Source organism: Neofelis nebulosa, chromosome 3, assembly GCF_028018385.1.
Source record: "Neofelis nebulosa isolate mNeoNeb1 chromosome 3, mNeoNeb1.pri, whole genome shotgun sequence".
NCBI lineage: Eukaryota > Metazoa > Chordata > Mammalia > Carnivora > Felidae > Neofelis > Neofelis nebulosa.
This window is the reverse complement of record NC_080784.1, coordinates 200,699,080-200,712,397: the sequence shown is the minus strand read 5'-3', so window position 1 is coordinate 200,712,397 and position 13,318 is coordinate 200,699,080. Positions and strand designations below refer to the sequence as shown.

At 55.3% G+C, this 13,318-nt stretch overlaps 1 protein-coding gene across 1 annotated transcript; it reads left to right on the top strand.

Moving 5' to 3' along the window:
• Positions 1-6,432: 6,432 nt before the first annotated feature.
• DRD5 (dopamine receptor D5) lies at positions 6,433-8,769 on the top strand. The gene has a single exon (XM_058723095.1). The coding sequence runs from the start codon at positions 6,802-6,804 to the stop codon at positions 8,224-8,226; it is 1,425 nt and encodes a 474-aa protein (XP_058579078.1). The 5' UTR covers positions 6,433-6,801; the 3' UTR covers positions 8,227-8,769.
• The last annotated feature ends 4,549 nt before the right edge of the window (positions 8,770-13,318 follow it).

The window sequence follows — 13,318 nt, the reverse complement described above, 5'->3', positions numbered from 1 at the left end:
TCACATCCACTCCCCAAACTCGTGGCTCCACCCACTTCTGCCCACTTCCAGCCCCTCCCCACTCCGGTGCCCCATCATCTCCTCCGGGCCTCCCGACGTGGCCTCCTCATTTCTCCAAGGCCTCCATGGCCCCTACAAGTCTGCCGTTCTCACTGCGGCCAGAGCCGCGCTTGAGAGGGGCAAATGTGCTCATACCCCTCCCTGGACAACACCCCCAATGGCCTCTCGCCGCTTGAGATGAAAACCCAAATCCTCCCCTTGGGCCCCGGGGTCCTGTGTGGTCTTTGCCGCCCGCCTCTCCAGCCTTTGCTCACGCTTTGCTTTTGCCTCTGTGCTGACAGCACGCGGGCCAGCTTCTTTAGTTCCTTGGACGTGCTGTGTTCCCTCCTGCCTCGGGGCCTTAGCACTGGCTGCTCCCTCTTCCTTTCACTTCATTAATTCAGCTCATCATTCAGATCTCCATCCGAACACCAGCTTCTCGGGGAAGTCTTCCCCCACCCCTAGACCAGGTCTGAGGTCCCTGTTACGAACGTTCACGACACCATCTAGCTTGCTTTCGTTGTGGCCGTTAACCACACAGTTGCACGTTGGACCATTTGACCGCTTACTATAAGCCTCTCTCTCTCTCTTTTTAAAACCACGTGACTGTAAGCGTCAAAAAGAAGGGACAATGCGACGTCTGTTTCGTTCCCCAACTGTATCCCCTCTGCCATCAGACAAAGATCTTCCTCATCCCTGTTTTTTTTTTTATTTACATTTATTTATTTTTGAGAGACAGAGACAGAGACAGAGCACAAGTGGGGGAGGGGCAGAGAGAGAGGGAGACGCAGAATCTGAAGTAGGCTCCAGGCTCTGAGCTCCAAGCTGTCAGAACAGAGCCGGACATGGGGCTCAAACTCACAAACCGTGAGATCCTTGACCCGAGCCGAAGTCGGGCGCTCAACGGACTGAGCCACCCAGGCGCCCCTTCCTCATCCCTGTTGAATGAACAAACAAATGGACAGATGTTTGAAGATCTTTTGAGGCAAAAATGGGAACTGGGAGGTAGTTTTAATATGGCAGAAAGTTCAAGCAAAAAATACAAAACACATGTATTTATTTGATATTTACCAGGGCAGGTTAGGAAGTTATTTATGCTTTTCCATTTGGAAAAGCCCCAATCAACTCACCTTTTCCAGCATCTCTTCCTAACTGAGCTCTGAAGAGGTTTCCATGCTCTGGATGGAGAGCCATGCAGAGGAGTAACTGGGACCACCCAAGAACACACAGGCTGAGCCCCCGGGGATGGGGACCCAGTCCTCCTCCCTGCAGTGTTGACCTCAGCAAGAGCTTCGGAAATATGAACAAGGGCACACGTGTTAATTGCCTTCCCAGCGACGATCCTTTGCTAAGAAAGCCCTGATTTTTGTTGGGGAGGCAAAGTGCCCCGTCTTTGGTGATGAGCCTTCGTTTCTTTCAGCCAAGCCTGGGCACTCTGCTCCCCTTGGCCTGATACTTGAAACCGTTTGTGTGTGGTCTCTAAGGACAAGGAGAGTCTAGTGAGTGAATTCAGGAGGCTGAAGATGGATGCCATACAACTGTCTACTTGTCAACAATTGTCCATTGTCAATGGCTTAACTGCCAATAATTGTCTAATATACAACCCACACGCATATTTTGCCAACTGTCCCCATCGCGTTCTCCAAAGGATCTCTCTCCTTATCCAGCTGGCACGTTTCTGGTCTCCTTCAACCTGGAACAGTTTCTTGTCCTTTCTGTCTCTATTGGGGCATCAGTACTTTGAAGAGTTCAGGTCAATTGCTGAGGCTGCCTCTTCTGGGTCCGTCTGATGTTTCCTCGGGGGACAGGGATACTAGGTACGGATGCTGTGTCCTCGGTGCATCCAACCACGGGGCACCTGGCGTCCATCTGTCCCATCCCTGGTCGTGTTAACTCTGTTCACTTGTAAGGCCAGGCCTGCCAGATTTCTCAATGATAAAGTTACCATATTTTTCTTTTTGTAATCAATAAATGAATGGAGACCGTGCGAATATCCTATTCTTCTCCAAACTTTTACTTGGTGGTGACTCTTTCTTTTTTTAAAGTGTTCATTTATTTTGAGAGCGGGGGGGGGGGCAGGGAGAGAGAGAGAGAGAGTAGAGAGAGAATCCCAAGCAGGCTCCTCACTGCCAGCATGGAACCCATGAACCATGAGATCATGACCTGAGCCAAGATCAAGAGTCGGACACTCAACCGACTGAGCCATCCAGACGCCCCTACTTGGTGACGACTCTTGTCTAAATCAATTATTACTATTATGGTGGCAAAATGAGATTTTCTAACTCTGTTATTCCTTTGACATTTATTAATTGGCATTCTCCCATAAGGAAGATTCCTGCCTCTTTCCCTCCCTCTCTCTCTTCCTTCCTTTTATCTTTTTATCAGTATAGATTCTCACTTTAACAAATAGATTATAATCCATCATTATCATTATTTAAAAAAATTTTTTTTAAATGTCTATTTATTTTTGAGACAGAGACAGACAGAGCATGAACGGAGGAGGGGCAGAGAGAGAGGGAGACACAGAATCCGAAACAGGCTCCAGGCTCCGAGCTGTCAGCACAGAGCCAGACATGGGGCCGAACCCACAAACCGTGAACTCACGGACTGCGAGATCATGACCTGAGCCGAAGTCGGCCGCTTAACCGACTGAGCCACCCAGGCGCCCCATCCATCGTTAACATTATTAATTCTGATGCTCACATTGTCCCAGATTTGGCAGGTGAGAGCCCCTTCATGTTGGTGGCCGTGTCCTGTGGATAGCCCTTCATCTCCATTTTTCCTGTGTGTCTCAGCTGGGAGGGGGCAGAGACCTGGGGACTGCCCCTTGGGTTTGAAGAGGAGGTCTCCAGGTCACCATCAACAGTCATGTGCTCGAGGCCACTTTTCCAGCCACGGGATGGATGCAGATGACTCATCACTACCTTTCTGCCCGGGCCTCGCGGAGCCAAGCTGAGGACCCTGATGCGGCCGGCGTCGGGGGAGCTCAGGTGCGTCCCGTAGCCAAGGACCAAACCTTTCTTGGGGTAAAACAGACTTGAGTCTTGACACCGGCTGTGGCAGCAGCAGCAGAATCCTGGCTGCCAGCCTATTGGTTTTGTCATTTGTCTCAGTGAAGCAAATCCGAGTGGCAATGTCTTCAGGGGAAAGAGGATCAGTGAGTTCAAACGGAAGAATGTTTGCCAACTGCGTGAGGAAAACCCCCTTTGTGCTACAATGTTCTCAGCCAATCCTCTTAGCAGTTTTGCAGGAGCCACCTTTGGGGAGGATCCCTGCCTCGCTGCCCTCCTCTGGGGCCGGGCTCTGGCTGGGGTGGCACAAGACAGGGAGCTTATCAGCCGCCGACTTGGTTACAGTCCATGCTGAGAGGTTGGCTTCCCGGGCCAACGAGAGCCTTTTGGGAAATGTGGGAAAGAGCGGGGGTGAGAGAGGACAGTCACTGCTCGCCAGAAACCATCGTCCCTAGTAGACAAATGACCCCCGGAGCCCCCCTGGCGAAGACAGGAGAGACACGCTATAGCCAACCAGGCTGGGTGCTGTCACTTTGCACGCAGACGAGCGTCTTACTGATAGAAAATTCTTGTTTCCCAAAATGACGAGAGACATGGCTTTTTGGATAATGGAGGGAAAGCCTAGCCTTAGAGTTCTGGAAAATCTCCCCTTTTGCACATGAGGCTCCGTGCCTCTGCCTTCGCACTTGTCGTTCCTTCTGTTAGGAATGTCCTTCCACTCGGCACGCTGGTGGATGCCATTCACCCTCCAGCTCACCACACAGAAGAGAGGACACCCTGTCTCTTTTTTCTCTTCCTCTCCTCCTCCTCCATCCTTCTCTCCTTCTCCCCTCCCTCTTTGTCTCTCTCTCCCTCCCTTCCCCTCCCCCCTCCTCCAGTGACATAACTGCCACATCATAAGCTGACCCAGGGGTCTGGCGGAACACAGCCACATGCTCAGTCCAGAGGCGCTCAGTGTCTTCGCGCCTGGCTGTGGCTCGCATACCCCCCCTTTCCCCTCCGCACGCTGAAGTCCTCAGCCGAGGCTTGTTGAATGAATGAATGGGCAGACGGACTTCCGGGACTCAGAACTATCCGGAGACCAATGCGAACTCATGTGGCGAGCGTGTGTGCGCCCCTGCTGGGGACCTGTCTGTCCACTGCTGTCCCAGCGTTGGGCACGGAGCCTCCCTTTTGCCACTCTTCCACCACTAAAGACTGGCCAAGCACGCACCCACTGTGCCGGTCTGGGGAGGTCAGACGTGAAGAAGACACGCTTCCTTGAGCTCAGAAGTTCAGGGTCCAGAGAGGCAAACAGGCACGTAAAGGGAGAGTAACGCTACAGCCTCGAACTGGTGCAGTACGAGCTAACACGGGCTCTGCTGGACACGGGGCCCTTCCTCCTCCCTGAAGCCGGCCAGGCTTCCCCGAGGGGGGCTGCGCACGGGTGGGGTGGGATGTGAGAGGACGGGATCGAGCGCTCCGAACACGAGGCCGAACGTCACACGATCGTGAGCCAATGGTTCCTGAAATGCGCTTTGATGTGCAAGTGCTCTGGATGACAAGCATGTTTCTGGAACGAATGATGCTCGCACACCAAGGTTTCACTGTACAAGGAATTCAAATTCAAACCGGTCGCCGAAGGCCACGCTCTCTTCTGACGTCGTGAGCTGGTGTTCTCCAGGACGACAAGGAGGGAGGCCGTTCCAGGGTGAGGCACGACCCTGAGACCCGCGAGGGAAGTCGCAACTCGTGCCTTTTTTGTTTGCTTGCTTCTGTGTTGTCGTGGTGGAGGCTCGAATCTGGGCTGTCGGTGGAGGAGGTGCGGCCGCAGAAGATTCAGGAGCAAAGGGCAAGACGAATGAAAGACTTCGCGGACCTTACGGGACCGTCCAAGGATGGGGGATCGCAGGGGGCTACTGAGGGTTTTCCCCCTGGGGGGGTGACCGGGGCGTAGCTCCGTCTGAGAAAGGTCACTCTGCCTGCCATTGAGAGGAGGGTGGCCAGAGGATCAGGGCAGGGCCTGGAGCCTAGCCTTGTGTCGCCGTCGAACGGGTGGGGAAGACGCGGTCCTGGACAGGGCATCAGTGGAGAGAGGAGCAGACCAGCTCCGAGGGGACGGACAGATGGTCTTGCCACCTCCAGCAGCAGAAAGCACCGAGGGGAGAGATGTGAGGGACAAGAGGCTGCGTGGGGCTGAGTGTGAGAAGCTGGGACGCTCGCAGGTGTTGCGTCCGGCACGCAGATGGCCGCCGGGGGAACGCGGCAGGTGGGGCTGAGCGCAGAGGGAGATTAAGGAGGGGACGACAGAGACTCCAGACCCTGCTTCTAGACCTCAGGGCAGGGTCAGCGGGCCAGGGGGTCTCAGATGGACACTGTGCCGCCCGCGGCCGCCTCGGCCGCCTCATCACAGTCTCTCCCTGCCGCTTTCAGCTGAGTTTAGCACAGGCCGAGACTTGGCCCTTCGGCCACGGAACTTGTCTGCTTGAGGGGAGAGGGGTTAAGAGCCAGGAGCGCTGTTCTCCTCTGCAGTGTTTCCTGCCATTCTTTTCAAAACTTTGGATTGGGGGCCAACAATTCAAGCCTCAGGGTCCACTTCGGTCAAGCACCGAGCTATTAGTCCATTTTTCTCAAGGTTGTAAAAGAGGAAGACTTAAAGCGGCCAGCAGGGAGGAGGCTCCCAGCTGCCTGGAGTCTCCCCTCCTCCTCCCTGTCTTCTGGGTTCATCCAAAATTCTTCCCCAAGAAAGAAGCGCTTAAAGATTGGGGGTGATGGGGGAGGGGGGAGGGGAAGCCTCTCCCAAGAGGTCAGGTGAAGTCCCAATTTCAGAATCCACGTTGTGGGTGGGGGGTGGGGGGTTCAGGAGAACCCCGGGTCCTCGGAGATAGTCCTCCCGCCCGCTTTTCCTAGATGGCTGGTTTCACTGAACCTTACCCCCCTCCCCCCCCCCGCAGGAGCAAGAATCACGAGCCCATTTTGTGGATGAGGCAACCAAGGCCCCGTGAAGCTGAGTCGAAGGCTCAAAGTCACACAGCCAGAAATGAAGTCCCGAAGGCGTCTCAGGTCTGTGAAATCCCAGGCTGCTGTCTACCTTCCAAACTCTCCCAGTCTGGAAGTCAGCGATTGCCCCCACCCTCACCCCACCTCCCCCGTTCCCCAAACGCGGATGAGGCCAGGACACCAGGGCTGGGCCGGGGGGCCTCTTGGTCTTCCCGGGGCGCGTTCTCCCCGGCCCGGGCGACGGCCGGGCCCCGGAGCGCCTCTGGCACCTGCGGGTTCGCCCCCCAGGCTCGGGCGGCGGAGCGCGGAGAGTGAGCGCGCCGCGGCACAGGTGGGGCGGCGGCGCGGGAGCCCGGGGAGCGCGGAGGCGCGGGGGCGCGGGCCCGGGGTGCAGCGAGGGACGGAGGCAGCGCGGCGGTGCCAGCCGCCGCCGGCCGCCTGCGGCCCCCGCCCCCTCGGTGCCGGCCGGCTCTTCGCTCCTCCGGCGGCGAACCAGACACGGCCGCGGCCGCCGCCGCCGCCCGGCGCGCACCGGCCGCCACCTGCCCCCGGCGCCCGCGCCGGAGGGGCGCGACGCGGCCGCCGACCCGGAGGCGCTGGAGGAAGCGAGAGGGGTCCCCGCGCACTTCGGGCGCCGGCGCAGCGCACGGTGAGCGTCCCCCGCCCCGGGGCTCGGGGATTCCTCAGCCCCCGGGTGCCCGATGGGGTCACCCGGGGGACGCAAGGCTGAAGTTGGGACCGCGCGCAGCCCGCCCCCGCCGCCGAGCCCGACATGCTGCCGCCGGGGAGCAACCGCACCGCGTCCCGGGCGCGCTTCAGGCGGCAGCAGCTGGCGCAGCGGGGCTCCGTGGGGGGCTCGGAGGGGGCGGCGCCCCTGGGGGCAGCGCAGGTGGTCACCGCCGGCCTCCTGACCCTGCTCATCGTCTGGACCCTGCTGGGCAACGTGCTGGTGTGCGCGGCCATCGTGCGCAGCCGCCACCTGCGCGCCAAGATGACCAACGTCTTCATCGTGTCCCTGGCTGTGTCCGACCTCTTCGTGGCGCTGCTGGTCATGCCCTGGAAGGCGGTCGCCGAGGTGGCCGGTTACTGGCCCTTTGGGGCCTTCTGCGACGTCTGGGTGGCCTTTGACATCATGTGTTCCACCGCGTCCATCCTGAACCTGTGCGTCATCAGCGTGGACCGCTACTGGGCCATCTCCAGGCCCTTCCGCTATGAGCGCAAGATGACCCAGCGCGTGGCTTTGATCATGGTCGGCCTGGCCTGGGCCTTGTCCATCCTCATCTCCTTCATCCCAGTTCAACTCCACTGGCACAGGGACAAGGCAGGCTCCTGGGGCGAGGCGCCACCGCCATCCGGCCCGGCCAACGGGACGCCCTGGGGGGAGGCAGGGGAGCCAGAGGCGAGGGCGGAAAACTGCGACTCCAGCCTGAACCGAACTTACGCCATCTCCTCTTCGCTCATCAGCTTCTACATCCCCGTGGCCATCATGATCGTGACCTACACGCGCATCTACCGCATCGCCCAGGTGCAGATCCGCAGGATCTCCTCGCTGGAGAGGGCCGCCGAGCGCGCGCAGAGCTGCCGCGGCCGCGCAGCCTGTGCGCCCGACCCCAGCCTGCGGGCGTCCATCAAGAAGGAGACCAAAGTCCTCAAGACGCTGTCGGTGATCATGGGGGTCTTCGTGTGCTGCTGGCTGCCCTTCTTCATCCTTAACTGCACGGTCCCCTTCTGCAGCGGCCGCCGCGAGGGTCCTGGGGCCGGCTTCCCCTGCGTCAGCGAGACCACCTTCGACGTCTTCGTCTGGTTCGGCTGGGCCAACTCCTCCCTCAACCCGGTCATCTACGCCTTCAACGCTGACTTCCGGCAGGTGTTTGCGCAGCTGCTGGGGTGCAGTCACCTGTGCTCCCGCACCCAGGTGGAGACGGTGAACATCAGCAACGAACTCATCTCCTACAATCAGGACACCGTCTTCCACAAGGAGATCGCAGCTGCCTACATCCATATGATCCCCAATGCCGTGTCCCCGGGGGACGGGGAGGGGGACAAGGAGGAGGAGAGCCCTTTCGATCGAATGTCCCAGATCTCTCAGACGTCCCCGGATGGTGACCCTGCTGCTGAGTCTGTGTGGGAGCTGGACTGCGAGGGAGACGTTTCTTTAGGCAAAATAACGCCCTTCACCCCGAACGGATTCCAGTAGAGTGCCCGAGAAAGGCCCCTTCTGGATCTATATAATGGCACAGACATTAACAAGCATGCAGAATACATACACACACACGTCCAGTGCTGCTCAGTTCATCACATTTTCTGTGTCTGTGTAGGAGCCCATGTGCTTAGAAACGTCACCAGACTGATTTGTTGGTGTAAGAATTGGCAGAAGGTTTGGAATATATACTGCAGCCTAGCAGAAACGGATGGGGGGGGGGGGGGTCCAGTTAGAGAAGAGAAGGTGGTGTTTGGTTCTTTAAAAAACAAACAAAAAAGTCGCAGTTGATCTTTAAAAAATATACTCGCCCTCCCTTTTACACAAATGAACTGTTCAGTGACTTGTTTTTGTCTGGTGGGGTTTTAGACAACAGGTTCTATGTGTGTGCAGTGTTGAGGGGGGTGCGGGTGACATTCCTGTATCTTGCTTCCTGTAGCCCTGTGTTTATGCAGTTTCTGTCCTCCGTGTGTGTCTTCACCACAGCTGGGGAACTCTTTCCGATTTGTTCTGGTGTCTAATAAACACAAATTATGTGGATTGTGGGGTGATTATCTTTGCTTTGCCTAAACTGGAGTTTAGGATCGCTCCTGGAGAAGCCACGAGAGCATCTTTACAAGCAGGGAAGGTTTGGGCTTGGTCTGGAAGCACACATTTATTTTCTTAGCAGACAGGTTGGCCTTAAAGGTACACACAGGAGCAATTCCAATTGCTTCCAATTGAAGAGCTTCCAATTCCTCAGGTTTTTCTTTCTTTCTTCTTTCTTTCTCTCTTTCTTTCTTTCTTTTTTTAGATACACACTTTTCACGTCTGTGCTGAAAGCTGGCTTCAGTACCACGGCATCAGATAGGGACTTCTTCAGCCTGAAATTCTAATAGTGTTTTCTCATTTGGAATCTTTTTAAAAATAACATGAAATAATTCTCCCAGTTCCTAGGCAGATAGTTCTAGCATATCAGTTCTAGCATATCAGTTCATTGAAAAGATCACGCAGAATAATAGCTTTATCTTTTTTTATCTTTTTATCTCAAACCTACAGGGTTTTAGAGTTACGTGGCTCTTGATCAGCATTTCTGGAAGGCTTTGAAATGTGTGAGCGGACATGCTTTAAAAAACAAACCTCTGTTTTAAATAGACATTTTCACTTGTAGACGATGGGAAATGAGGGCACGCGTTTCCACGAAAATGTAGGAGCTAGGGATGATATCTGAATGAATTTGAAGTGGGAAAATCTATTGGCTGAAGTATTCCACAACAAAAAAGAGCCCAACGCATCCCAGTCTTTTTGTTCCTCTCTGCAGCCTGCACAGAAAAGGGGAGCGTTTTATTCCAGAAGCATTCCAGTTGAGAGCCTGTTCGTACCGCTAGATCGAAAGGCGAGCATTGTTCATGGAAGCAAATGAAATCTGAATGTGTAATTTCTTACAAGCCCCTACATTGAAGCAGGCTTATCAAGGACAGTTCAATCCATTTTGGTCTCTTTAGGGATAATTTTATTGCCGGTCTGCTGAACCCAACCACGTCTTGTTTGCTGCACGAGGTGCAGTGCTTGGCACATGATGCTTCATAAATATTTGTTGAATGAACACTTCTGGAATGGTGAGATTGAAACCAAGTCCACTTTGGTACCTTAATTTGCATGTATGATTGAGTCAAACTGGATTCAGAATCTGCAGTCTGTGTTCAATTTTTGACCTCGTGTGAACTGAAGGCTACGTGCACCATTAGGGAAACACTGGGGGCCACGGGAAGTGCCCTGCTCTCGGATTCGGAAGGTGGCTGTGTGACCTTGGGTGAGGCAAGTAACCTCTCTGGGCCGTACTTTCTGTAAGTTGAAACCCCTATGCTAGCACACTGTTTCCCAAATTGTTTTCCAGGATGCAGATGTCATGGACGGGGTCTCGGGTGAAGTAAGCTCAGAAAACCCGGCTACAGTATCTGTTTCCTCTACAAGGCTTCTTAGGGCTTTTCTGTGCAGCGTGGATCCCCAAGCAGGAGAGAATTCGGCCCTGCTTCCCGATGTCTTTGACCTTGTGAGTCCTCGTTTGGCTCAATTCCTTACTCCCTGCTCTCTGGAGACCACAGTGGCGGGGAACGCAGTTTGAGAGACCCTTATTGGTCTGGAAGTCTCTAAAGGGTAGCTAATCTATTTGAAAGGAACCGTTGTTGCAAGCAAGTTTGTGTGTGTGTGTGTGTGTGTGTGTGTGCGCGCATGGGGCAAACATTCTATGTCCCAGTTCAAACCATTTGTGTGTTAGGAAAAATGGGTTATGTGGGGACTTTGAAAGTCCCTTCTGCAAAGTGTCTCGAATCATTTCTTGTGATTATTTCCACCTACTGTGTGCTGGGCACTGTCCTGGGAATCCAGTCACCGATCAAACGCTCTGGTGTCTTGAACTTGTGTTTCAGTAGGAGGGACACAGTGGAACTGAGCCCCACATCGGACTCCGCCCCACGTTGGGCTCCGCATGGAGCCTGGTTGGGATCCTCTCTCCCTCTGCTCCCCTCCCCGGCTCGCCCTCGCCCTCTCTAAAAAAAAAAAAAAAAAAAAAAAGGAGAGGCCCAATGCAGAGAGGCCCAGGCGAAGAAGAAGGGTCGGGGCGAGGCTAAGGTCTAGGCCGAAGGGTGCTCCTGGCAGAGGGACGTCTGGAAACGGGGCCACGCACGGCAGCCGGGAGAAGAGCGAGGAGGTCAGTGCGGCTGGAGCCCTGTGGGTGGTTCCCGTCGAGAACGGGAATAGGCGACGACAGCAGGCGCTACGGGGGTGCGTCCTGCGCTGGGCACCACGCACGTGCTAATTCACGCTCACCCCCCGGCGGGGCAGGACCTTCATCACCCCCATTTTACAGGCGAGGAAAGGAAGGCATCAGGAAGCTGAATAACGAGCCCAGGGTCACACAGCCCCTGACTGGCTGAGCTGCACTTGACCTTAGGCAGTCTGGCCACGGAGGCTTTCGTGTTCGCTGCGGTGGTGAGAAGGGCTGTCAGGGCGTCCCCAGTCTGCAGAGGCGCTAACGCCGGGATCGGACGACTCCTCGCCCATTTGCTACTAGCTGGTTACCGGACACTGTCCTATATCCACCCGTAAGCCAGCCTCCACCGCGCACCTGCTCTGAACACTGCTTTGCGTTTGGAGAGGGGAGGTGGCAGAGGGCAGCCGGAGAAAGAGCCGCGTCCTGAGCCCTTAAGTGGACGGCCAAGCGCTTTCCTGAATCTGGTCCTCACGCTAACCTCACGTGCTGTTTTCCGTCCATCTTCCCGGTGAGGACACTGAGGCACAGACAGGTGACGTTGCTCATCCAAGGTCACGCGACCACTAAGTTGCGGGGTCAGTATTTAAACCCGGGCCAGTGGCTCTCGGCCGGGGTGACTTTGTTTCCCAGGGGACACTTGGCCATGTCGGGAGACACTTCTGGGTGTCATACCTGCCTGTGGGGTGCTCCTGCCTTCTCGCGGGTAGGGGTCACGGCTCAACAGCTTACGGTGCACGCACAGCCTCGGCCACAAACAATTATCCGGCCCTGAGAGGCCCTGACCCAGGCTGGCGGACTCCAGGTGCCTGCACCGGACCCACAGAGTTACACTGCCCAGGCTTGAGGCTCCGCAGAACCGAGTTCAGACTGTAGTTCCTACATTTATTAGTTGTCTGCATTCGGCCCCCTCTCGTAGCGTCAGTTTCTTTATCTGAGGAATGGGTACATTAGGCCCAGGGGTTTGGGTCGGGATGAAATGAGAGTGCATGATACCGAAGTTGTTTGTTTCCTTCTTTTTCCTCTTCTTTCTCCTTGTTCAAAGAACTCCACGGCTCGATACATTCTGAGTGGACTTGGAGGTTCCCAGCTCGTGGAAAGCTACATCATCCTAGAAGCGAAGGCCACAAGAGCTGAGATCCATTCTGTCTTGGCCGCACCGTCCTCTTGGCCTAGAATAGCGTCTGGGGTGGAGTCGGTGCTCAGTACGTGTCTGTTTCCGCCTCGGAGGCGCGCAAGCGCGAGCGCGCACGCGCAGGCCGGTCTTCGGTGCTTCCGCTAAGTAGCTAGGTGCTTACGCAGCAAGTCCCGGTGGTATTGCCCATTGCGGGGTGCTGGTCCTCGCGTTGGGGGCTGGTCAAAGGCCTGCACGTCCCCACAGGAAGTGGGAGGAAGTACGGCACCCCCGGACGCTCTTTTGTAACTAGCAAAGGGCCTCCAGGAGGCCGCGTTTCCTGCTGCGTAGATTCTGACGTGCGCTCTGGGCAGGGACGCCACAGAGGCAAGGCTGTGACCCTCTCAGAGCGTCGCGTCGGGGGCACACGCCATCGATGCCCATTACTGGCGATGTCAGTCTTGATCGCGGGGCTCTGGCAGAGCCCCCTACAAAGTTACTAAGGTTACTTGGTACTTGTAATGAAGATACTTGATAGGCGTCCTCCGGAGAGATACTTCGAGGTTCCAAAAACACCCCAGGATTCTTCCTCAAACTTTCACCCCTTGGTTTTGGCATCTACTAATCACCCTTCCCCGAATCAATTATTATTGTGCTGGCCAGACGGCGTGTTTAAAAAAAATTCCATCACTGGGGCGCCTGGGTGGCTTAGTCAGTGAAGCATCCGACTCTCGGTTTCCGCTCAGGTCATGATCTCACGGTTTCACGAGTCTGAGCCCCACATCGGACTCTGTGCAGACGGCACAGAGCCTGCTCGGGATATTCTCTCTCTCTCTCTCTGCGCCCCTCCCCTGCTCACGCTCTCTCTCAAAAATAAATAAAGAAACTTAAAAAATTCCATCATTGTTTTATTGCTGGTTTTTTACTGTAAGGCAGGGCATTTATTATTATTTTTTTAATTTATACCTGTGTAGACTCTTGAGTTCCTAGTTTTTATAATGGGTTATAATCCTTTCCTCTCCACATTTATTGTGAGGTTGACATTGTCTCAGATTTGGCCAAGTGGGAGCACTTTTGAGTTGGCGTCTGTGTCCTTTTGATATGCTGTCATTATTCTTTGGACACTTTGCTTTTTTTTTTTTTTTTTTTGGCCCAAGACACTCCAGACTCATCTTGTGTATTTCCCGTGTGAGCTCTGGAATCAGCCGTTTCTTCGAGGAGTTTTG